General features: G+C 45.3%; 1 protein-coding gene across 1 annotated transcript in view; it reads right to left on the bottom strand.

The window, feature by feature from the left end:
- The window catches only part of SLC13A3 (solute carrier family 13 member 3), an 80,543-nt gene that overhangs the window by 6,042 nt on the left and 50,933 nt on the right, over positions 1–23,568 (bottom strand). Inside the window, exons 9-12 of the mRNA XM_030211660.1 lie at positions 20,969–21,066; positions 14,580–14,692; positions 10,830–10,991; positions 3,743–3,880 (exon numbers count right to left, since the gene is read on the bottom strand). Of these exons, the coding sequence (XP_030067520.1) occupies positions 3,743–3,880; positions 10,830–10,991; positions 14,580–14,692; positions 20,969–21,066 (511 nt within the window). The remainder of the gene's footprint in view (positions 1–3,742; positions 3,881–10,829; positions 10,992–14,579; positions 14,693–20,968; positions 21,067–23,568) is intronic.

Below are 23,568 nucleotides of genomic sequence, written 5' to 3'. Positions count from 1 at the left end.
TAACAAACAGCAGAATTTGGAATATGGAAAAGTAGGTGGAAAACGCTACTAAGGACCAGACTAAGGAATAAGGAAAGGTTCAATAGTATTTTTTTCACACAAGTCTTTGCTTGTACAATCTTTCAATTTGTTTTGCTTAAAGAGCATTCAAACCATGTGCTTGCTCTTCTACAAATCATCACCATTATATCAATAATCAACACTACCATTTTCTTACAAAGGTGGCAGCATTTTTCTAAGTAACGTCAAGTATCATATTAGAGTTTTGTCTCTCTATCTGCGAGACTATTTGAAAACTGGGTATCCCATTGGAATGTGTGCAAGACAAAAGTTTTGGTTCATTTCCAGATCATTTGGGATTTTTTTCTCACTTCTTGGACTATATTTGATTTGTTTCACACATTCATTTTAATAAAATGTTAATGTTAGATCTCTTTAGTCTGTGCAAATTAACTTAAAGCATGTTAAACTCATAGAATAGTGCAGGTTAAATTGATATAGTGCACACAATGGTTTTTTAAAGCTCACTATTCTAATCTAAAATAATCAAAAGGTTATTTAGCAAAAATGTTATTGCAAGATCCTAGATATCAGCTCTTGATTGCCATAACAATTGGTTATTTTAAACAATTCTCAGTATAGAATAGTTTTAAATTGCTCTATGATACCCAAAGAGAGATGTAATAATAGTTTAGTTCAAGTCAACCTAATGGTTCATCTACGTGTGGAGATCTTGCGGAGTGGTGGGCATCATAACCATTGTGAAATGGTGACACGTGGAGGGGCATAATCGAAAGGGGCACCCAAGTTTTCCTGAGGACATCCTCGCAGGACGTCCCGGCATTTAGGTCATCCCTAGAGATGGTCGTCCTTAGACTTGGTCGTTTCTGATTTTCGGCGATAATGGAAACCAAGGATACCCATCTCAGAAACGACAAAATGCAAGCCCTTTGGTCATGGGAGGAGCCAGCATTCGTAGTGCACTGGCCCCCCTGACATGCCAGGATACCAACCAGGCACCCTAGGGGGCACTGCAGTAGACTTCAGAAAAAGCTCCCAGGTACATAGCTCCCTTACCTTGTGTGCTGAGCCCCCTCCCCCCCCCCAAAAAAAAAACCAAAACCCACTACCCACAACTATACACCACTACCATAGCCCTTACAGGTGAAGGGGGGCACCTAGATGAGGGTACAGTGAGTTTGTGGTGGGTTTTGGAGGGCTCACATTTATCACCACAAGTATAACAGGTGTGGGGGGAGGGGGGGGCCTGGGTCCGCCTGCCTTAAGTGCACTGCACCCACTAAAACTGCTCCAGGGACCTGCATACTGCTGCGATGAACCTGAGTATGACATTTGAGGCTGGCATACAGGCTGGCACAAAATATTTTTAAAGTTCTTTTTTTAGGGTGGGAGGGGGTTAGTGACCACTGGGGAGTAAGAGGAGGTCATCCCCCATTCCCTCCGGTGGTCATCTGGTCAGTTCAGGCACCTTTTTGTGCCTTGGTCGTAAGAAAATCTGGACCAGGTAAAGTCATCCAAATGCTCGTCAGGGACGCCCTTTTTTCCATTATGGGTTGAGGACGTCCATGTGTTAGGCACACCCAAGTCCCGCCTTCGCTACGCCTTCAACACGCCCCCGGGAACTTTGGTCATCCCCGCGACGGAAAGCAGTTGGGGACGCCCAAAATCGGCTTTCAATTATGCCGATTTGGGAGAACCTGTGAGAAGGACACCCATCTTCCGATTTGTGTCGAAAGATGGGCGTCCTTCTCTTTCGAAAATAAGCCTGCTAGTGACTGGATTGGTAGCCCATGATTACAGGATTCCAGAATGAGTCCTGCTGCATGGCACTCAGCAAAGGATGGTTGCTACAATGACTGACTGAACTAAAATAAACGGGGGGAAGAAATTAAATAGTCAGGGGGGGAGTCACTAAGTGGTTGAGAATGAAGGCCAGATTTTAACAAGGACCTGGGGTTCCTAGCCCATTATAAACCATAAAGCTGTATGTCTCTGTTGATCACCCTCCCCTCTCCTATCCACACCCATCCTGTTAGAATATCAATGATATGCTTTGATGTCCCCATGCATACCTCCTACCCACCCCCATCCTCCCACCCTGTCAGACTGTCATAGTAATGCTTGAATGTTTTCACTTATATACACTGTCAGCTAGCACATTTGCTTATTTCCGATCTGAGGAAGAAGGGCGGCCTTCGAAAGCTAATCAAGAAATGTATTAAGTTATGTCCAATAAAAAAGGTATCATCTTATTTTCTTTTCCATGTTTTATTTTGTTTGATTTCTATAGATTCTACATGGAATGTTGCTATTCCACTAGCAACATTCCATGTAGAAGTTGGCCCTTGTAGATCAGCAATGTGGCCGCGCAGGCTTCTGCTTCTGTGAGTCTGACGTCCTGCACGTACGTGCAGGACGTCAGACTCACAGAAACAGAAGCCTGCGCAGCCTTCTACATGGAATGTTGCTACTGGAATAGCAACATTCCATGTAGAATCTCCAATAGTAGCAACATTCCATGTAGAATCTCCAATGGAATGTTTTTACGTTTGGGGAGCGTGCCAGGTGCCCTTGACCTGGATTGGCCACTGTCGGTGACAGGATGCTGGGCTAGATGGACCTTTGGTCTTTCCCAGTATGGCACTACTTATGTACTTATGTACTTATGAAGCCTGCGCAGCCTTCTACATGGAATGTTGCTACTGGAATAGCAACATTCCATGTAGAATCTCCAATAGTAGCAACATTCCATGTAGAATCTCCAATGGTATCTATTTACTGTCATAGTAATGCTTGAATGTTTTCACTTATATACACTGTCAGCTAGCACATTTGCTTATTTCCGATCTGAGGAAGAAGGGCGACCTTCGAAAGCTAATCAAGAAATGTATTAAGTTATGTCCAATAAAAAGGTATCATCTTATTTTCTTTTCCATGTTTTATTTTGTTGATTTCTATAGATTCTACATGGAATGTTGCTATTCCACTAGCAACATTCCATGTAGAAGTTGGCCCTTGTAGATCAGCAATGTGGCCGCGCAGGCTTCTGCTTCTGTGAGTCTGACGTCCTGCACGTACGTGCAGGACGTCAGACTCACAGAAACAGAAGCTTGCGCAGCCTTCTACATGGAATGTTGCTACTGGAATAGCAACATTCCATGTAGAATCTCCAATAGTAGCAACATTCCATGTAGAATCTCCAATGGTATCTATTTTACTGTCATAGTAATGCTTGAATGTTTTCACTTATATACACTGTCAGCTAGCACATTTGCTTATTTCCGATCTGAGGAAGAAGGGCGACCTTCGAAAGCTAATCAAGAAATGTATTAAGTTATGTCCAATAAAAAAGGTATCATCTTATTTTCTTTTCCATGTTTTATTTTGTTGATTTCTATTGATAACCTTAAGAGTGGACTAACACGGCTACCACACTCCTCTAACCAAGACAAAGGAACAGAAGGAAATTGCTAGACTAATAAATAAATAAGAAAAACAAACATTATATTCTACTTTTGCCTCTGTAATTTTTCCTGCTGAACATACTGCAATATTTTCATTGATAAATCTGAAAGAAAACTTGGATACCGCTGCGTTTTATATTTATATGCCTGACTTCTCTAGAATTGCAATGTCCAACAGGGTTTATTTTACAGTGTGTCTGTACAATTGAACCTCTGATAAACAAGTCCTGTTTAATGAAACAACAACAAAACCTTACCATGTCTTTCACCATTAAATGTCCTGAGGAAAATGCAATCGAGTTTGGAGGTGTGGAAACTGGCAGCATAAATGCATACGAGCAACCAACAGTTCCCGGTATCATTAGATACAGTGGGTTTACATTGAGACGGATAGCCTACAAAACATTTAAAAAGAAATAACTAGACCAGAAGAGAAAATTGCACAAAACTGTAAAATCTAAAGGCAAAATCTGATGTGACATTATGGGAACAATGTTCATAAGTTTTTAAGCAGAAAAACTTGCATTTATTCATGTAAAAATGTGATGTGGAAATTTTCCCCACCCCCCTACAGATTTTGCACCTGCTTCAATGCAGGTCTGGAGCACATTCCTTCTAAGGTATGCAGAAGTCCTCCACCCACATTCCCACCATGGGATGGTGCAGCAGTATTGCCAGGGAGGGTCCCACAGAAGACGCCTTCCCTTGTGGTTAAAACTGTGATATTGCTGCACCACTCCCCATGGTAGGAATGCAGGCAGAGGACTCCCGACCTTAGAGGGTGATCAGTTATGGAATTACTGAGGTATATGAGCCACTCACAGTTTCAAAGGGAAACTTTGTGAGGAGCTTAAAGTGAGCTTGGAGGTCCACAGATACAAAGTACAGTGGACACGACCAAAATTGCCCTGAATGTTACCCCTGGCACCTCGATGAATGGCCTTAAGATCTCATTGCTTCTGGTGAATTTGATAAGACCTTTATATCACCACAGGAAAATCTTTGACTCGTTTTTAGTTTAACTTACCTATTTCTGTGATCATAAACACGTAATGAATAAACAGTATGTCATAGACTTAGAGGTGCAATGCTGCCCATTGAAACTGAATAGGGGCACAGTGAGGTGTCCTACCTGTCTACTATCTGTGGGAAGTTCATCTCATTGCTTCCTGAAACGTCCGTACATTCAGTGGAATCATAATGGTCTTTATGAAGTCACAGGCAAGAACAGCCAATCAAAGCAAAGTCTTTTCATGCCTTGCTACTTAAGCCACAATGGAGCCCTTACTGATTTCTCACAACACACTTGAAACTTGCTTCCAGTCAGGTTTTTCTTTTTTTAAATAATATCTTTATTGAATAATCAGTCATACAAATTGTTGAGATTGACAAAAAGAATGAACAGGTTTTCTATAATTATAACCAGTGCTTTTTTTGTAGAAAAAAAGGTGCTGGTACTCATTATGGGCGGGGTCACCACATATGGCTCCACCCCTATGATAGCCACACCCACATTAACCACACCCCTATACCAGCCATGGTGCATATAAACAGACATCATTGAAAATATTATAGTACTATAGGAGAAAAAAATAACGTGATTTTTTTTCATTATAAATAATCTCTGTAAGCTCTTACAGCTCCAGTATACCAGTTCAAAATAAGACAGCCAATGTAAATTCTCAAATTGGACATATTACAAACACTAAATGAAATAAAATGATTTTTTTTCTACCTTTGTTGTCTGGTGACTGTTTTTCTTTCCATATTGGTCCCAGTCTGTGATTCTGCTTTCCTTTGTTTTCGCTTAACTCTTCTGTGCCATTTGTCATTTTGTCTCCTTTTTCTTTGCTTTCTTCAATATTTTTCAGGCTCTCTCTCTCTGTCCAGATTTAATTCATTCTTACTATCCATTCTTTAATTTCCTTCATCTACCTGTGGCTTTTCATCTTTTCCTCACCCTTGATCTCCCCATGCCCCTTCCTCTTATTCTCCAGTCTTTCTCTATTCCCCTTTTCCATCCAGCAGCTCTGCTTTCTCTCCCCATCCTTCCAGTGTCTCCCCTATTTCTTTCTGCATTCTTCCATCCAGCGTCTTCCCTCTTTCTCTCCCCATCCTTCCGTTTTCCCTCTCTCTCTCCCCATCCTTCCATCTGTTTTTCCCCCTCTCTCTCCCATCCTTCCATCTGTTTTTCCCTCTCTCCCAATCCTTCCATCTGTGTTTTCCCTCTCTCTCTCCCCATCCTTCCATCTGTTTTTCCCCTCTCTCTCCCCATCCTTCCATCTGTTTTTCCCTCTCTCCCCAATCCTTCCATCTGTGTTTTCCCTCTCTCTCCCCATCCTTCCATCTGTTTTTCCCCTCTCTCCCCATCCTTCCATCTGTTTTCCCTCTCCCCAATCCTTCCATCTGTTTTTCCCCTCTCTCCCCAATCCTTCCATCTGTTTTTCCCTCTCTCTCTCCCCATCCTTCCCTCTGTTGGTTTCCCGCTCTCTCCCCAATCCTTCCCTCTGTTGGTTCCCCTCTCTCCCCAATCCTTCCCTCTGTTGGTTTCCCTCTCTCCCCAATCCTTCCCTCTGTTGGTTTCCCTCTTTCTCTCTCTCCCCAATCCTTCCCTCTGCTGGTTTCCCTCTTTCCCTCTCTCCCCAATCCTTCCCTCTGTTGGTTTCCCTCTTTCTCTCTCTCCCCAATCCTTCCCTCTGTGGTTTCCCTCTTTCCCTCTCTCCCCAATCCTTCCCTCTGTTGGTTTCCCTCTTTCCCTCTCTCCCCAATCCTTCCCTCTGTTGGTTTCCCTCTTTCCCTCTCTCCCCAATCCTTCCCTCTGTTGGTTTCCCTCTTTCCCCAATCCTTCCCTCTGTTGGTTTCCCTCTTTCTCTCTCTCCCCAATCCTTCCCTCTGTTGGTTTCCCTCTTTCCCTCTCTCCCCAATCCTTCCTCTGTTGGTTTCCCTCTTTCCCTCTCTCCCCAATCCTTCCCTCTGTTGGTTTCCCTCTTTCCCCAATCCTTCCCTCTGTTGGTTTCCCTCTTTCCCTCTCTCCCCAATCCTTCCCTCTGTTGGTTTCCCTCTTTCCCTCTCTCCCCAATCCTTCCCTCTGTTGGTTTCCCTCTTTCTCTCTCTCCCCAATCCTTCCCTCTGTTGGTTTCCCTCTCTCCCCAATCCTTCCCTCTGTTGGTTTCCCTCTTTCCCTCTCTCCCCAATCCTTCCCTCTGTTGGTTTCCCTCTTTCTCTCTCTCCCCAAATCCTTCCCTCTGTTGGTTTCCCTCTTTCTCTCTCTCCCCAATCTTCCCTCTGTTGGTTTCCCTCTTTCTCTCTCTCCCCAATCCTTCCCTCTGTTGGTTTCCCTCTTTCTCTCCCCAATCCTCCCCCCCCCCCCCCGCGACACTTCAGGCGAGTCCTGCACTTGTTGTTTTTTTTTAAGACTCAGAACGTGCGAACGATGCAGCCGGCAGCGATTGAAAGAGGCTGTCTGGGCTGGCGTCTGCGTCGGAGCTTCCCTCACCCTCTGCGAGTCCCGCCTTCGTTGTTACAACTTCCTGTTTCGCAGGACTCGCTGAGGGTGAGGGAAGCTCCGACGCAGACGCCAGCCCAGCAGACAGCCTCTTTCAATCGCTGCCCGCTGCATCGTTCGCGCGTTCTGAGTCTTAAAAAAAAAACTAAGTGCAGGACTCACCCGGAGTGTCGCGGGGGGGGGAGGCGGGGCGGGCAAAAAAAGGTGCTGGCACGCCGTACCGTTGCGTACCGGCACAAAAAAAGCACTGATTATAACATACAATTCAATGTGTCAGCATAGGACTCTTTAACACACTTTTCTCCACGGGTTTTCTGTATGTTTTAATGCCATAACATGATTGTTAGGGGGGGGGGGGGGGGGGGGGGGAATTCAGTAAAGATTGCCCAAAGTTAGGTGCTGGGATGATGCACACTAGGGCTTTTTTTTTTACCAAGCAGTGGTAAAGAGGCCCCCTTTTACTGCCGGGGGTAAAAGGCTTTTTCACTGAAGGGGAAGGAAATGGCCATGAGTTAAGCAAAGGCACTGGCGCGTGTCCATTTCCTGGGGGATGCGGTAAGGGGCTCCGGTGGTAATCGGTCTGCGCCGATTACCACCAGGCACGCCTTGGTGCTAGAAAATAGAAAATTCTTTTCCAGCATTGACAATGGCATGTGGTGAGAGCCAGAACTACTGCTGGGCTCCCCCAGGAGCTTGGTGGTAGAGTTGAATCGCCATGCAGCAAGTTGGAGCGTAGGCCCACTCAGGGGCGTAGCCAGACTTTGGCAGGAGGGGGGTCCAGAGCTCGAGGTGAGGGGGCACATTTTAGGCCCCCCCCACCCCGCCATTGCTGATCCCGCTGCCGCCGCCGCCAACACCACCAACTTTGCAGGACGTCAGATTCACAGAAACAGAACAAAGCCACTGGCTGATCTGCAAGGCGGGAGGGGGGGCCAGAGCCCGAGGTGAGGGGCACATTTTAGCCCCCCCCCCGGCACCGCTGACCCCCCCACCATTGCTGACCCCGCCGCCGCCACCAACTTTGCCCCCCCTGCCGATGACCCTCTCGACCCCCTTCTCCCGCCGCCAATCCTCCCCCGCCGCCACTGTCGCCTACCTTTGCTGGCGGGAGCACCCAGCCCCCACCAGCCGAGGTCTTCTTCTTCCAGCGCAAGGCTTCATTCTGTTTCTGTGAGTCTGACGTCCTGCACGTACAACTTGCAGGACGTCATACTCACAGAAACAGAACGAAGCCTTGCGCCGGAAGAAGAGGACCTCAGCTGGCGGGGGTTGGGGTGGGAGGGGGGGTCGAGAGGGTCATCGGCAGGAGGGTCCAGGCCAAATCTAAGGGGGCCCAGGTCCCCGTTGCCCCACGTAGCTACACCACTGGGCCCACTGTGCTTTGGTAAAAGAGCCTCTTAGTTCAAAATCTATGAAGGCATTTCTATGTGGAACTGTTTTTATAGAATACTAGCTCAGCGCACAATTTCGTGCATGAGGACTTATGCCAGCAAAGGCTGCTGTAAATGTTTACACCCAGTTATAGTCCACTGGTCATGCCTCCTTTGGATTTGCACACGAAAGAAGTTAGACACGCAGTGCATCTTTTCTAGCAAAAAAGGTGCCAGTACTCAAATGCTAGGTCACCCTTCAAGGGTGGGTGATCACTGAGGGACCCACCCCACAATAGCCAGGCCCCCTGCCACCAGTCACAGAATCTATAACAAGGCAGAATTGGTGTGTAGAGCCTGAGCTCTTTCATTAAAACTTGGGGACCATGGGTCAATTTTAGCAGACAATGGAAAAGGTGCCAGTACTCAGTACCCCCAAGTACCCCCTCAAAAAAGCCCTGCTTTTATCACATGTAGCAGTGATTTTGATTTCTATAGGCATTTCTCTTTTCTTTCATTTAGGCGGCTTATCAACATGAGCTATTGTTAAGACATGTTATTTTACTGTTAACTTGTAATTAGCTTGATTGTTCTATACTTGGCTCACTTTTGATAATGTGATGTCATAATGCATCATTCCACCAATGGCTAACAGCCAACCTCATCAGTGATGTCACAATGGCCTGATCACCTACAAGTGGGTCCCTTTATCCAGTGCGTTTGTTCTAGCAAATGAGGTGCCGGTACTCAAATGCTAAGGCCACCCTTCAGGGGTGGGGTGATCACTGAGGGACCCACCCCACAATAGCCAGGCCCCCTGCAACCAGTCACAGAATCTGTGACAAGGCAGAATTGGTGTGTAGAGCCTGAGCTCTTTCATTAAAACTTGGGGTCCCTGGGTCAATTTTAGCAGACAATGGAAAAGGTGCCGGTACTCAGTACCCCCAAGTACCCCCACAAAAAAAGCCCTGTAGACACGTAGGGACGTAGGTCAGATCTGTGAATAACTAATGACTGTCAATTAATGACAATAATTGTTCTCACCTTAATTATCCGATTAGTTTATGCGCAGATGTGTGATCCCTGCCCAAAATTCAGTGCCCAACTGTGGGCGACCTATACAGAATCCAGCGGTACGCGTCCGAGTTCAGTTTTAAATGCATTCCGGGATAACGGAGAACATTTTACTGCAAACATGTGCTGCAGATTTACTCCTGGATTCTATAAAGGTCACTCAAATTTGCCAGCCGAAATTTCAGCACGATCCTGAGATGTGCACATAATTCAATAGGTTGATGAGCCATTAATAATAATTGAATGCTTACAATCAATTATCGATGTTCGTTGACACCAGTCCAGAATTGCACGTGAATCTGGCTGCATGCTTTTCAATAACACTGAGCGCCCAAATTCCACGGCGCACAATCCAAAGGGCAAACAAAAAAAACAGCACCACGGGCCTTTAAAAATGGAACACAGTTCTTTAATGAATGAGCCTTGACAAAAAGACCCGACACGGGCCGTGTTTCGGTGACTAGCACCTGCATCAGGGGTCACAGCGATGACGTGGAAAACTTGGGGAATAACTCGAATATATTCCTCTACAATATATTATTCCTTACCCCACGTCTCATGTAGTAAAAGCTACAAAGCACCAAGGCACTTTCACTTTCTGTATCAAAATGATACAGAAAGTGAAAGTGCCTTGGTGCTTTGTAGCTTTTACTACTGTGACCCCTGACGCAGGTGCTAGTCACCGAAACACGGCCCGTGTCGGGTCTTTTTCTCAAGGCTCATTCATTAAAGAACTGTGTTCCATTTTTAAAGGCCCGTGGTGCTGTTTTTTTTGTTTGGACTTTAGTTTGTACTTTGTTCCCTCTCTTTTGTTATATGCACAATCCAAAGGGGCCATGGCATTGGAATGGGCATGAGCGGGTTAGGGCATCTCAAACAGTTGCAAGCAATGTTATAGAATTCCGGGGAAGCACGCTCAACTAGTGTGCCAGAATAGTTAAGCTCTGGAACTCATTGCCAGAGGCTGTGGTAACAGTGGTTAGCGTATCTGGGTTTAAAAGAGGCTTGGACAAGTTCCTGAAGGAAAAGTCTTTTGTCTGTTATTGAGATGGACATGGGGGAAGCCACTGCTTGCACCGAGATTGGTAGCATGGAATGTTGCTTCTAACTGGGATTCTGCCAGATACTTGTGACCTGGACTGGCCACTGTTTGAAGCAGGATACTGAGCTAGATGGTCCATTGGTCTGATCTATTCTTCAAACAAAACACATTTTGATAGCAAAACATAGGCGAAAGATAAATAAATGAGAAATAAAATACTGTGCACTATCATAACACAACAACTTGAAATGCAAAGCTTTTTTCACAACAGAAGAAAACAAACAGTAAAAATGGAAGCAACCTATGAAATGTTCTTGCAGCCCCGTTGGTAAGATAAAAGACTTTGGACTTACCAGCTCTGACAAAATAGGCAGGAAAACTATGATTGTCGCTGTATTACTGGCAAATTCTGTAAACGAAGCAATTAGTATAGTGATGAGAAGGACGGCTAGAGCTGGCGACAGACCCTCCAGTGGATGCAGACGACTTCCAATCCAGGTAGACAAACCTGATGCCTGTGATGCGAAGTACAGCACAAAGTTCTTTCAGCATTCCTATATTACTTCCTATGACACGGATTCTATATATGGCATGGTGAGTTACGTGCGTTAAACTGGGCGCATGCCCAATTTATGCGCATAACTTAATTGAGTAATGAGCTAATCAGTGCTCATAATTGGGTGATAATGACCAATTATTGGTGTTAATGGGCCCTAATTAGGGAATCACAGGCATATCATATTCAATAACGATGCATGCGTAAATCCTAGCATACATAAATATTTGGGGGTGCAGCCAGGAACGTTTCTGGACTGTTCTGGGGGCGTTCCCACATTTTATGTGCGTAGATATAGAATATGGCCAAACTGCACCTAATGTAGGGGTCGGCATAAATGCAGGTGCCTACCGTTAGGCTCGGTTTATGCCCTAAGAGCGATTCTATAAAAGACACATACCCCTTACAGAATCATGCTAAGCACATTAAATTTTTGGTGCCAATTTTTAGGCGCTACTTATAGAATTTACCCCTATATGTGGAGGAGTGGCCTAGTGGTTAGGGTGGTGGACTTTGGTCCTGGGGAACTGAGTTCGATTCCCACTTCAGGCACAGGCAGCTCCTTGTGACTCTGGGCAAGTCACTTAACCCTCCACTGCCCCATATAAGCCACATTGAGCCTGCCATGAATGGGAAAGTGTGGGGTACAAATGTAACAAAAATAAAATAGATACTATTGGAGATTCTACATGGAATGTTGCTACTATTGGAGATTCTACATGGAATGTTGCTATTCCACTAGCAACATTCCATGTAGAAGGCTGCGCAGGCTTCTGTTTCTGTGAGTCTGACGTCCTGCACGTACGTGCAGGACGTCAGACTCACAGAAGCAGAAGCCTGCGCGGCCACATTGGTGATCTGCAAGGGCCGACTTCTACATGGAATGTTGCTAGTGGAATAGCAACATTCCATGTAGAATCTCAAATAGTAGCAACAGTAGAGGAGTGGCCTAGTGGTTAGGGTGGTGGACTTTGGTCCTGGGGAACTGAGAAACTGAGTTTGATTCCCGGCACAGGCAGCTCCTTGTGACTCTGGGCAAATCACTTAACCCTCCATTGCCCCATGTAAGCCGCATTGAGCCTGCCATGAGTGGGAAAGCGTGGGGTACAATAAATAAATATATATATATACCATAAACAGGAAAAATCCCGAAAATTCTGGTATTTCTCAAAGGTTCTTATTTTTAACTCTGGTCACCCCCAGCTGAATGAGACCCAGTTATTCACTGTTGGCTTCTGTCTGGCTACCAGCATTGAGTATCCAGATCTGGGGCAGCCACTGGGAGTTAGCCAGCTACAACTATTATTCAGAGATGATAGCCAGTCTTTTTTTTTTTCTATCATAATAGCATAGCAGTTGACAGCAGATAAAGGACCTGTATGATCCATCCAGTCAGCCCAACAAGATAAACTCATAGCATAAGTTTGATGCGATACTACATATGTAACCTTCATCTTGATTTGTCCTTGCCATTTTCAGGGCATAGACCGTGGACGTCTTCCCGGTACTGGCCTTGTTCTCCAACTGGGTAGCTATCCGATACCACCACAGAATATCAGAGGCGCCTGAATGACTCCCAACTCTGTCCTGATTTGGCCACCAAACGTATCCAGCAATGCGCTGAATATTAGCAGATATCCAGTTATATCACACGATATAACCAGTTATCCGCTAAGAACTAATTGGTATTATTCAGCAGGAGATAACCGGCAAACTCCTGCTGAATATTGCCATTTAACCGTCCAGAAGTCATTCTTGGCCGGTTAAATGGTTTTAAATATCAGGAGGATAGAATAAGCTCCTACTGCCAAACCTCAGGGCACCTGAATGAAAGCCCCCAGTTATAGAATTTCCCCCTTTATCATGTCGTTCCCCATCCAAAACTATTTTAAAAACTAATAACATATCATTTCTGTTTAGAACATGAGACAGCAGTGGTATTTGCTCCCAGGTCTGGAGAGATGCCAACTGGTCAGGTTTTCAGCAGAGGCTCACCCATTCTTGGTTCAGGCTCACCCTATCTGACCCTCCAATAAAGTTCAGTGGCAGCCACCTCGCTCTCTTCTCTCTCGCCCCTGGGTCTTGCATTTCCCCCCCTCCCTCTCTGATCTACCTCGGCATCATCACAGATGCAGCAGCGACGCACATCCACTGCCTGCCTAGGCAGGCCCTGCAGGCTTCTCTCTGCAGCTTCCTGCCAGAGAGAAAACAGGAAGTGATGTCTTCGAGGGCAGGATGCGGCAGAGAGAACCAGTGTTGCCAGGTGGGCGGTTTTCCCGCCCAATTGGGCGGTTTACCGCGACCCGCCGCGGGAAATTTTTGCCCGCGGCGGGTCGCGGTTTTTTGGGCTTCTTTTTTTTCTTTTCCGCGGTTTTTCGGGCGGTTTTTTCGGCCACAGGGGGCGGGGTTAGTGATGTTTTGGGCGGGGTTAGTGACGTTTTGGGCGGGGCCGATGACGGGGGAGGCGGGCCGATGATGTGGGAGGTGGGGCCGATGACGGGGGAGGCGGGGCCGGTGACGGCGGGGGTGGGGTTGATGACGGCGGGGGTGATGACGCAGGGGTGGGGGTGTCAGGGGCGGGGTTTGAGTTTGGGCGGGTTTTGGGCTGTTTTTACGCTGGATTGGGTGGGAAAAAAATTTTCCACCTGGCAACACTGGAGAGAACCTGTGGGGCAGCTGATGTGTGTCATTGCTGTACCAGCAAAGATGTTTAAAGTAGACCAGCAGGGGTTTTTCTGAGTCACAGATGAGGGGGGAGGGGCAAATGCTAGATCTGGGGATGCAGGACAAAGGGGGAAGCAGGGGCGTAGCCAGACACCCAATTTTGGGTGGGCCTGGGCCCAAGATGGGTGGGCAGAAGAACCTCGCCCCGTCTCACAGGTGATTTAGTCTCTCCTTCTCTCGCCTGCAATGCCATATGGTCTCTCAAACATCCCCCCCTCTCCTGTATACCTTTTAAATAGCAGATTTTCACCAGCAGCGAGCAGCAACTAATACACACTGCTCATGCTGGCCCCACACCCTTCCCTCTGATGCAACTTCCTGTTTCCGCCTAGGTATGCAGGAGGGACACTTGTTGGGAGTTTCCGGCTGGTGGGGCTTGGGGATCCCTGCCAACCACATCATAGGTATGCTGCTACTGGGTGGGCCTGAACCCAAAGTGGGTGGGCCTGGGCCCACCCAAGCTCACCCTTGGCTACGCCACTGGGGGGAAGCTTTGGAAGGTCCACCCAACTTAGTCGTGGGCCCTCCCAAAATGATAGGTCAGGCTACACCACTGGTTTTCAAGCTATCCCAAACGGATATTTACATGCCTACTACTTCCACTGTATGCAAATTCTCTTTCACGATAAAATGTATTGATTGTGAAGAAGAGCCCTTACTAGCATTAGTGACAATACTGGTTTGTTATTGATGACTGTACAAAGCCAGGGCCTGATAAAACTAAGCAAACACTATACACGAAGAAACAAAACATTATAATTGACGCAACGTAAAGCAACATTTTCCCACAGGAATTCAACACACTGCACCACCACCACCTTACCTCGCAACCCTTTGCCATTGCAAATCCTCCGCCCAGCAACAAAATGATGTTCCAGGGAACTGTGTCCTGGGCTTTCTTCCAAGAGAGGAGTGGTTTATTTTCAGTATTTGCAGCTTGGTCACAGAAAGAATAGAGAAGGGCTAGTTATCTACCCATGACACATTAGAAAACCTCTGATTCAGTTACTAAATTACCTACCGCTGCTCAAGTCAGTTAATGGTAAATCGGAAGAAGCCAGTTGTGACGGATATTACACTAATGATACTGTGGCCACAGTATTTGTTTTGGATGTGCGCCCATGGGGGAGGAGACACCTGAGCAATTTTGCAGCCAAAACATTGCAATTGGCTTGACAGTTACCAATCAGCTCTGTCTAAATGCTACTGTATATGTTCATGTTTACAGGAAAAGATATGTGGTACTTTTCCAATGAATTGTGCAGAGATATTGGATCGCTGAAAGCAAACAGAAAACATTTAAAAATACAGGCTCTTGTAAAAATGATGATGCTGGTTGACCTTCGATCCACGTTTTGAATCTTATCAAAGTTCAGCTCGAGAAACAGCAGTGCCAGTGAGTCACATGGAGAGGTCTAACATGGGACTGCTCAAAACAAAACCAGTGAAGAACTAATGTTGCAAGAAGGAAAAAAGACCTCCGAAAACTGCGGCAATCAAAATCCAAAAGACGCACCGCTCTCTTTAGCGGTTCTTCTGCCTGCGGTGCAACAAGTAATCATAGATCAAAAACCTCCTGAACATCTTACTAGGAAAATGTTTTTTTAATTTTTAAATTTTTTTATTTTTTTTACAGCACCTTCCACGCACTACTCATCACTACCACATTGCTTCAAGTGCTAGCAATAGCGCACAAAGAATATTAAAGTTAGAAACTTATCTGTGTTAAAGTTAGAAACTTATCCTCTTCCTCCACTCTCTGTCTCAGTTGATAACACCCTCATCCTCCCCGTCCCATCTGCCCGCAACCTCGGAGTCATCTTCGACTCCTCCCTCTCCTTCTCTGTGCATATCCAACGGACTGCCAAAACCTGTCGCTTCTTCCTCTTTAACATCAGCAAAATTCGCCCTTTCCTTTCTGAGCACACCACACGAACTCTTGTCCAAGCTCTCATTACCTCTCGCCTTGACTACTGCAACTTGCTCCTCACCGGCCTCCCACTTAGCCATCTATCCCCCCTTCAATCCGTCCAGAACGCTGCCGCACGTCTTATATTCCGCCAGAACCGATATACTCATATCACCCCTCTCCTCAAGTCACTTCACTGGCTTCCGATCAGATACCGCATACAATTCAAGCCTCTCATTCAAGATGGCCGCGTTCTTGAGACGCTAGCAGGCTGCATTCTCGCTCCCTGAAAGGAAAATTTATCTAATTAAACATGCCGAAAAGACGAGGCCGTCCTGCCTCCAAAGCCCCGCAACGGCAAGTTCTTACCTCTCAAGACATCCGAACATTACTTCAGGCAGCAACTATTCCAACTATTTCGGCGATTCAGATGTCGGAAGGTAGCCCGCTGAGTAGCGCCGGTGCGAGTGGAGGCCCGGAAGCTTCTCCTGGGCTCGAGCTGACGCTCAGCCCCGACTCGAGGGAACCGCCCCCGCAACCTGCGGGGTACAGCACACCAACCGAGGCGTCTCTGGACTTGCTTTCCCGAAGTGGTACGAGTTTACAGGGCCGGGAGGAAATAGATCTGGCTGGAGCTGATTTGAGATCCTGGACACAAACATCTACTCCACTGAATGTGGAAGAAGCTGCTAGTTTGGAACAAATTCACGATAAAGAGGTAATACCCACACAATTTACTTTTGACCTTAAAAAACCAGCAGAAGTAACGCTGGATTCATTGTGGACTTTGATAATTACCTTAGGAAAGTCTCTTGTTCCGCAAGTAAATAAATTGAATCAGGATTTTCAGGCCCTTGAGCAAAAAACTAATATTTTGGATACTAAATTTGAAAAACTAGAGAAATTGCATGACGATAAGACTTTGGAGATTAAAAAACTTCAAACTCAACAAGAGATTATGATTAAAGATTTGACTTTCTTGCGGAAAAAAACTGAATTATTGGAAAATTCAGTTAGAAGTAATAATCTTCGTTTGTTAAATTTCCCAAGACAATTATCTAAATCTCCAATGGAAATGCTAAAGAAGTATTTAATGGAAATACTTGAAGTAAAAGAAGAGCTGATTCCACCTTTTTCTAGGATATATTACCTGCCAATACTAAATCAAGAAAATCAGAAACAAGACCTCAATATTTCTGTTATACTTGAATCCTCAGAAAATGATCCAGTCATCCCAACAACATTGATAGTGACTGTAGCATTACCACCAGATAAGGCATGGCTAATGAAACTGTACTTTAGAAATAAGGATAAAGTGTTCTTAGGCCAAAAAGTCCAGATATTTACAGATGTCTCTCGCGAGACACAAAAAAAGCGAAAACAATTTCTATTGATGAAGCCAGCAGTTTTACAGCTGGGAGCAATTTTCTTTCTCAGATTTCCCTGTAAATGTGTGGTAAAATACCAATCCCTTAAATATGTATTCTTTGAACCGTCTCAACTAACAGCTTTTTTAGTGTCCAGACAAACAAGGGAACCTGAAAATGTCATCTCCCCCTTGATATGAATAAATGTAACACCGAATATGTAGCCTGTGAATTTCTCAAGTAAATATCTTTAGAAATGTATTCCTGTTAGAATAATTCCACTTTTTCTTTTCATCTTGAATCCCATTTTGTGGACTTGAGTGGGGATTTCAATTTAAAATATGGTCTTTTCTCTTTCCTTTTGTATATGAAATGAAATATACCACTTTTCAAACAAGTTTAATACTTGATTTTATTTGTAAAATTGTTATAAATAAAAAAAAAAAAAAAAACAATTCAAGCCTCTCCTCCTTACCTACAAATGCACCCGGTCTGCGGCTCCTCACTACCCTCATCTCCCCCTATGTTCCCGCCCGTAACCTCCGCTCACAGGACAAATCCCTCCTTTCAGTACCCTTCTCCACCACTGCCAACTCCAGGCTCCGCTCATTCTGCCTTGCCTCACCCTATGCCTGGAACAATCTTCCTCAACCCCTACGCCAAGCCCCCTCCCTACCCAACTTCAAATCTCTGCTTAAAACTCACCTCTTCAATGCTGCCTTCGGCACCTAACCTTTCGAGAAATATAGTATGCCCTTTTAGATCGACTCTACACCTGTCTTTTAGATTGTAAGCTCCTTTGAGCAGGGACTGTCCTTCCATGTTAAATTGTACAGCGCTGCGTAACCCTAGTAGCGCTTTAGAAATGTTAAGTAGTAGTAGTTTGTGCGATCAGTGGTTCCACCCACGCAGACTGACTTAAAACTGTGCGGTCCCAACGAACCCATGTTGCAGTAGCTTCTTCAGGTTCATTTCTGACTAGCTGGAGGGTAATCGTTCCACTGCTACACTTCCTTGCAACATTAGTTCTTCACTGGTTTTGTTTTGAGCAGTCTCACAGCCTTTTTCAGTGAAGCTGGTCTGTGTTTGGTTTCATACTTCAGGTCTAACATGGGGTTAGCTCATGTACCAAGTCACAAGGAAGAGGGAAATTTTATTAAGAACCACCTAGGTACCTATCCTGCTTATTTTCGAAGGAGAAGGCCGGCCATCTTCTGACACAAATCGGCCTAAACCCAGCCAAATCGGTATAATCGAAAGCTGATTTTGGCCGGCTTCAACTGCTTTCCATCGTAGGGCCAGCCAAAGTTCAAGGGGGCGTGTCGGCAGGGTAATGAAGGCGGGACGGGGGTGTGGTTAAAAGATGGCCGGCTTCAGCCGATAATGGAGAAAAGAAGGCCGGCTCTGATGAGCACTTGGTCGGCTTTACTTGGTCCATTTATTTTTAGGACCAAGCCTCAAAAAAGTGCCCCAACTGACCAGATGACCACCGGAGGGAATCGGGGATCACCTCCCCTTACTCCCCCAGTGGTCACCAACCCCCTCCCACCCCCCAAAATTTTTTAAACATTTTTGTGCCAGCCTCTATGCCAGCCTCAAATGTCATACCCAGCTCCATCACAGTACTATCCTAGTCCCTGGAACAGTTTTAGTGGGTACTGCAGTGGTCTTCAGGCGGGCGGACCCAGGCCCATCCCCCCCTACCTGTTACACTTGTGGTGGTAAATGGGAGCCCTCCGAAACCCACTGTACCCACATCTAGGTGCCCCCCTTCACCCATAAAGGCTATGGTAGCGTTGTACAATTGTGGGTAGTTGGTTTGGGTGTTTTGGGGGGCTCAGCACACAAGGTAAGGGAGCTATGCACCTGGGAGCAATTTGTGAAGTCCACTGCAGTGCCCCCTAGGGTGCCCGGTTGGTGTCCTGGCATGTGAGGGGGACCACTGCACTATAAATGCTGGCTTCTCCCATGACCAAATGGCTTAGATTTGGCTGGGTTTGAGATGGCCGCCATTAGTTTCCATTATCGGCGGAAACCAATGGCAGCAATCACTAAGGCCGGCCCAAATGTTGAGATTTGGCCGGCCCCAACCGTATTATCAAAATGAAAGATGGATGGCCATCTTGTTTTGATAATACGGTCGGGTATGCCGCTTTACGGGGCCGGCCTTAGAGATCGCCGCCCCCGTTCGATTATGCCTCTCCATGTCTATTTTATGCCTATTTAAGAAAGGCTATTACATCCAGTTCTGATTTAAAAACTGCTGTCACAATAAACTCTAAAAATACATATAAAACTGTCTACACCAAAGGTCCTTAGACAGAGCTGGCCAAGGGACTGAACATCCTAAGTGAATCTTCACCTGTGCACCCCTTCCCTCAACAAGGGGTGACTCAAGGCCTGCCCCCCCATGTCCAGCATCTCCCTTCCCTTCTATAATCCAGCATCTCTCTCCTCTGCTACCTCTCCTCTAAGGTGTCCAGTGTCTTTCTCCTTCCGTACCCCCCCAGTGGTGCCCTACATCTTTCTTCTTTCCTACCTTCTCTCCCTGAGGTGTCCAGCATCTCTCCTCTTCCCTCCCCTCTTTCGTTCAGTGGCTTCCCTTCTCTTCCTAAGATATCCAAGTTCTCATTCACATCCACACCCACCATGCAAGGTATTCAGTGTTTCTCTTCCTCCTCTGGGGCAGTGCCGGCAGGGCAGTCAGTGTCTCTACAAGAGCCTAATCATGGCCAGCACAGGGCCTTGAACATCCAGATGGAATGGGAACTGGAAGACCTTGAGCATGAGCAGATGCTCAACGCCCCACACTGGCCATTATTAGTCTTTTGTAGACACCACAACTTTCACATTGGTGCTGCCCCCCACCCCCAAATTGGGCTGCCCTTCTGGGGTCCCTTCAGTATACCAAGGAACGTATTGCCTTTAAGGTTTGTACTCATGTCCACAGGATTATTTATGGTGATGTTCCTGGATACATGCTGGACCTTATCAAATTACCACCCAGAAACAGTACCAACCTATCCTGTACTTATTTAAATATGCATTTCCCAGACTGTATTGGACTTAGATACAAATCTACTTATGCATCCAACTTTTCTTACATAAGTACACAACTGTGGAATGCTTTGCCCAAAACTGTAAGGTCTATCCACAACCACCTTAACGTCTGGAAAATACTGAAAACCATCCTGTTTAAGAAGGCCTATCCCCCTGATCCAGATTAACTTTCTACTTCCTGTGACACAGCTAAATATGGACAATATTAGACTTTTATTACCACTCCCTCTTAATTTCTTGTAGCTTATACTTATGTGTCTTATCATGCTTTCTACTTCATTATGTACCTGTATTATTGAACCGAAGCTTTACGGTATTGTGTAAGCCGCATTGAGCCTGCAACTAGGTGGGAAAATGTGGGATACAAATGTAACAAATGAATAAATAAAATAATGGTGGAAGAGGCGGGAGGAGAAGGAAGTGAGGGAGGATGGGAGATGGGCATTGAGAAGAAGGAGAGAAGATTAAGGATGAGGAATGGAAGGGAAATCATGAAAGGCTGTGGAGTGAGGAGGAAAGAAGGGAGGTTCTGGTGTCTTGGGAAAACATAGAGAGGATCTTGGTGGCAGGGGAAGGTGATCCACAGAAAGAAGAGAGAGCCATCCAGTCTTGCTCCCCTTCACATTCCTACCTCCCTCCCTCTCTGCCTCCCCACCCCTGGTCCCTATCTCCCCTCTGTCCTTCACCTTTTCCACCATTCCAGGTGTCACTAGGGTCAAGGCCTAGTACAGAAAGACAGCTGCTTGGACTCAGGAGACACCATTTTAACATGGAGTTCCTAGGCCAATATTGGCTGGTCAGAGCTCCTGCTCCCATGAGACTCCACGCTGAATGCTTAGAAGTTTTCAAAACCCTCCCCTTGGATTCATAACTTACCTTTTAAATCAAACCACCACTTAAACGAGGGCTTTTCTGATGGGAAGAAAAACAATATGATCACAATAGCAATTCCAGTAACTGCATCTGAGGTGAACCTGCAAGGAAGAGAAAACCAAAATGAGCTATTGAAAGGATTTGGCAACTCAGGGTTGTGAGATAGAATCAGGCAACAGGCAAAGAAGACTCATACATTTTTCAGCAGTTTTGAATAGTGTTCTTTGATCCTAATCTTAATTTCTCTGTGCCCTACATTGTGGGATTATAACCTTGAGAGAACAATGAAAGTAAAAGGCTTTTGCGGAGGGAAAGGAGCTGTTACGTTAATCCTTTTTCTTGAATTAATTGCATAGAATACATTAATCTTAACAAAGAAGGAGGTGGAGTCCAAAATCATAGCAAATGCAAAACAATACTCATACTGAACAAGATATCAATGAAGATATTCAAGTAAAACACTAGGAGGAAAAAACCTCAATGAGCCAAAATCCGCTTTAATTTTAGCAGTCAAAAAATGGCTACCATACTATTACCCTCCTGTGTATTTACATGTCATCATCTTGGGTTTTGTATAAAATATTCAAAAGAACTTTCTAATATCACTAGAGTCTTTCTTGAATACAAAGCCCTGGGTGAAGCTATTGTTTTTTGTATAGGTTTCTTTGTAAAATCACTGCAGCTGATTTTTAAAATTCATGGTCAGTGTTGCTTTAAAACACCAACTGGAGAGTTTAAAGTTATATTGCGACTGGTACTTGGCTACTGGTGCTATATATCTGGACATAGAGCAGACTGTTGACGCCGTCTAGGTACCGTCAACATTGAGCGCCAGTTCCCAGACAGCTAACTGGTTAAATTAGGACAGCCATTTTACTGACTTAAGATAATGAATAATAGGGAATGGGCAGCCAGGAAATGTATGTTTCATATTGTTTCCTGTGTCATTTCTGGGAATGTTAATTTTATTCGTTTGGGAATAAAGTCATTCTTCCCAAAATTCAAAGGTATTTAACTGGCCAGGAACGGCACCTAGCCAGTTAATACCTTTAAGACAGCTATCCTCTGATATTCAGCAGGAGATAACCAGCTATCTCCCGCTGAATATCCCTGTCAGCGGTTAGCCTGATCACCGGCTATGTCACGTGACATAGCCTGTTAATACTGATTTTCAGTGACTGACCAGTTACGTTTAGTGGCCAGATAAATCCACATAAATAGCAGGTCTATCTTTGGCCGCTGGAACTTAACCAGTCAGCCGATGAATATCAGCTTAACCGACTATGTTTGCGGCACCTTAAAAACCCCCAGAAATTCAATGCTGGTGGCTGGATACGGTCCCCGGCATTGAATTTCCAGATTCGCTGGTGACAGCAGGAGTTAGCCAGTCTAACTCCCGCTGTCTCAATATAAGGGCCATTGAGTGTACATTCATTTAAAAGAAGGCAGATTCCCCTTGATTCTATATAAGGTGTTCAAAATTGCGCTTGCAAATTTGGGCATGCATCCAATTTAATTGAGTAATGAGCCAATTAGCACCAATAATTGAGCACTAATAATCAATTATTGGCATTGACAATTTGTATTTATGTGTACATCTTGCTAAGCTCTAGTCTATAAAAATATGCGTGTAAATCTTTGAACACACAACCGGAAAAGGGGCGTGGCCATGGGAGGAGCATGGGTGGGTCAGAGGCATTCACGAAAGATACACGCAATATTATAAAATTTAGGGTAATTTCCACTTAAGGATTTACACCAGTTTTCAGTTTGTGGAAATTCTTGCGCCCAGTTCCTGGCACTATGCGCTAATCTACAAATGGCGCTCAACTCGGAGCACACCGTTTATAGACTAGTGCTCATTTTTCGGCACCCAAATTTGATTGCCGTTTAAATAATCTAATCCATTATGTGTAAAGAGGGAACATGCTTTCCGAAAAAGTGCACACTATCCCCCGGACTCTATATACCGTGACTGAAATTGCGCATACTAATCCAGTCGTATTCTGGATGTGCACATGCAATTTAATTACTTAACAAACCAATCCAGTGCCGATAATTACCACTTAACAATTACCGATACTAATTGGTATTAATTAGGAATTCATGCACAAAACTTGCTAAGCGAATTCTGTAAAGTGGTTCATGTAAATTCGAATGCTTGCTACCAGAAAGGGGACATGGTCATGGGTGTGGAATGGGTAGACTGTGGATGTTCTGAAAATCTACATGCACGGTTATAGAATACACCTGCTCTGTGCCTAACTTAGGCACCGGTATTTACACCAAGTTTTATTTAATGTAAATGGATGGGCCTAGAGTTAGGTGCAGGCATGGCTGCTAAGCATATTCTATAACCTGGCTAGGTATATTCTATAAACCGTGCCTAACTTTAGGCGTGGTTTATAGAATATGCCTAGGTGTATTTTTTTCGGCACCGATTTTTAAGATGCCATATATAGAATCTAGCCCTATGCGTACAATCGCAGTGGTTCATAAATGCCAATAATTCACGCATGCACGATGGACCTTCTCCTTGCAAACAAAACTGCGCACTATTATCAGCAAATGATGAAATGCACATTTTTATGAGGTTTTTTTTC

The sequence above is a fragment of the Microcaecilia unicolor genome, chromosome 8 (assembly GCF_901765095.1).
Source record: "Microcaecilia unicolor chromosome 8, aMicUni1.1, whole genome shotgun sequence".
In the NCBI taxonomy this organism is placed as follows: Eukaryota; Metazoa; Chordata; class Amphibia; order Gymnophiona; family Siphonopidae; genus Microcaecilia; species Microcaecilia unicolor.
The sequence above is the reverse complement of the archived record's forward strand: the minus strand, read 5'-3'. Positions and strand labels throughout refer to the sequence as shown.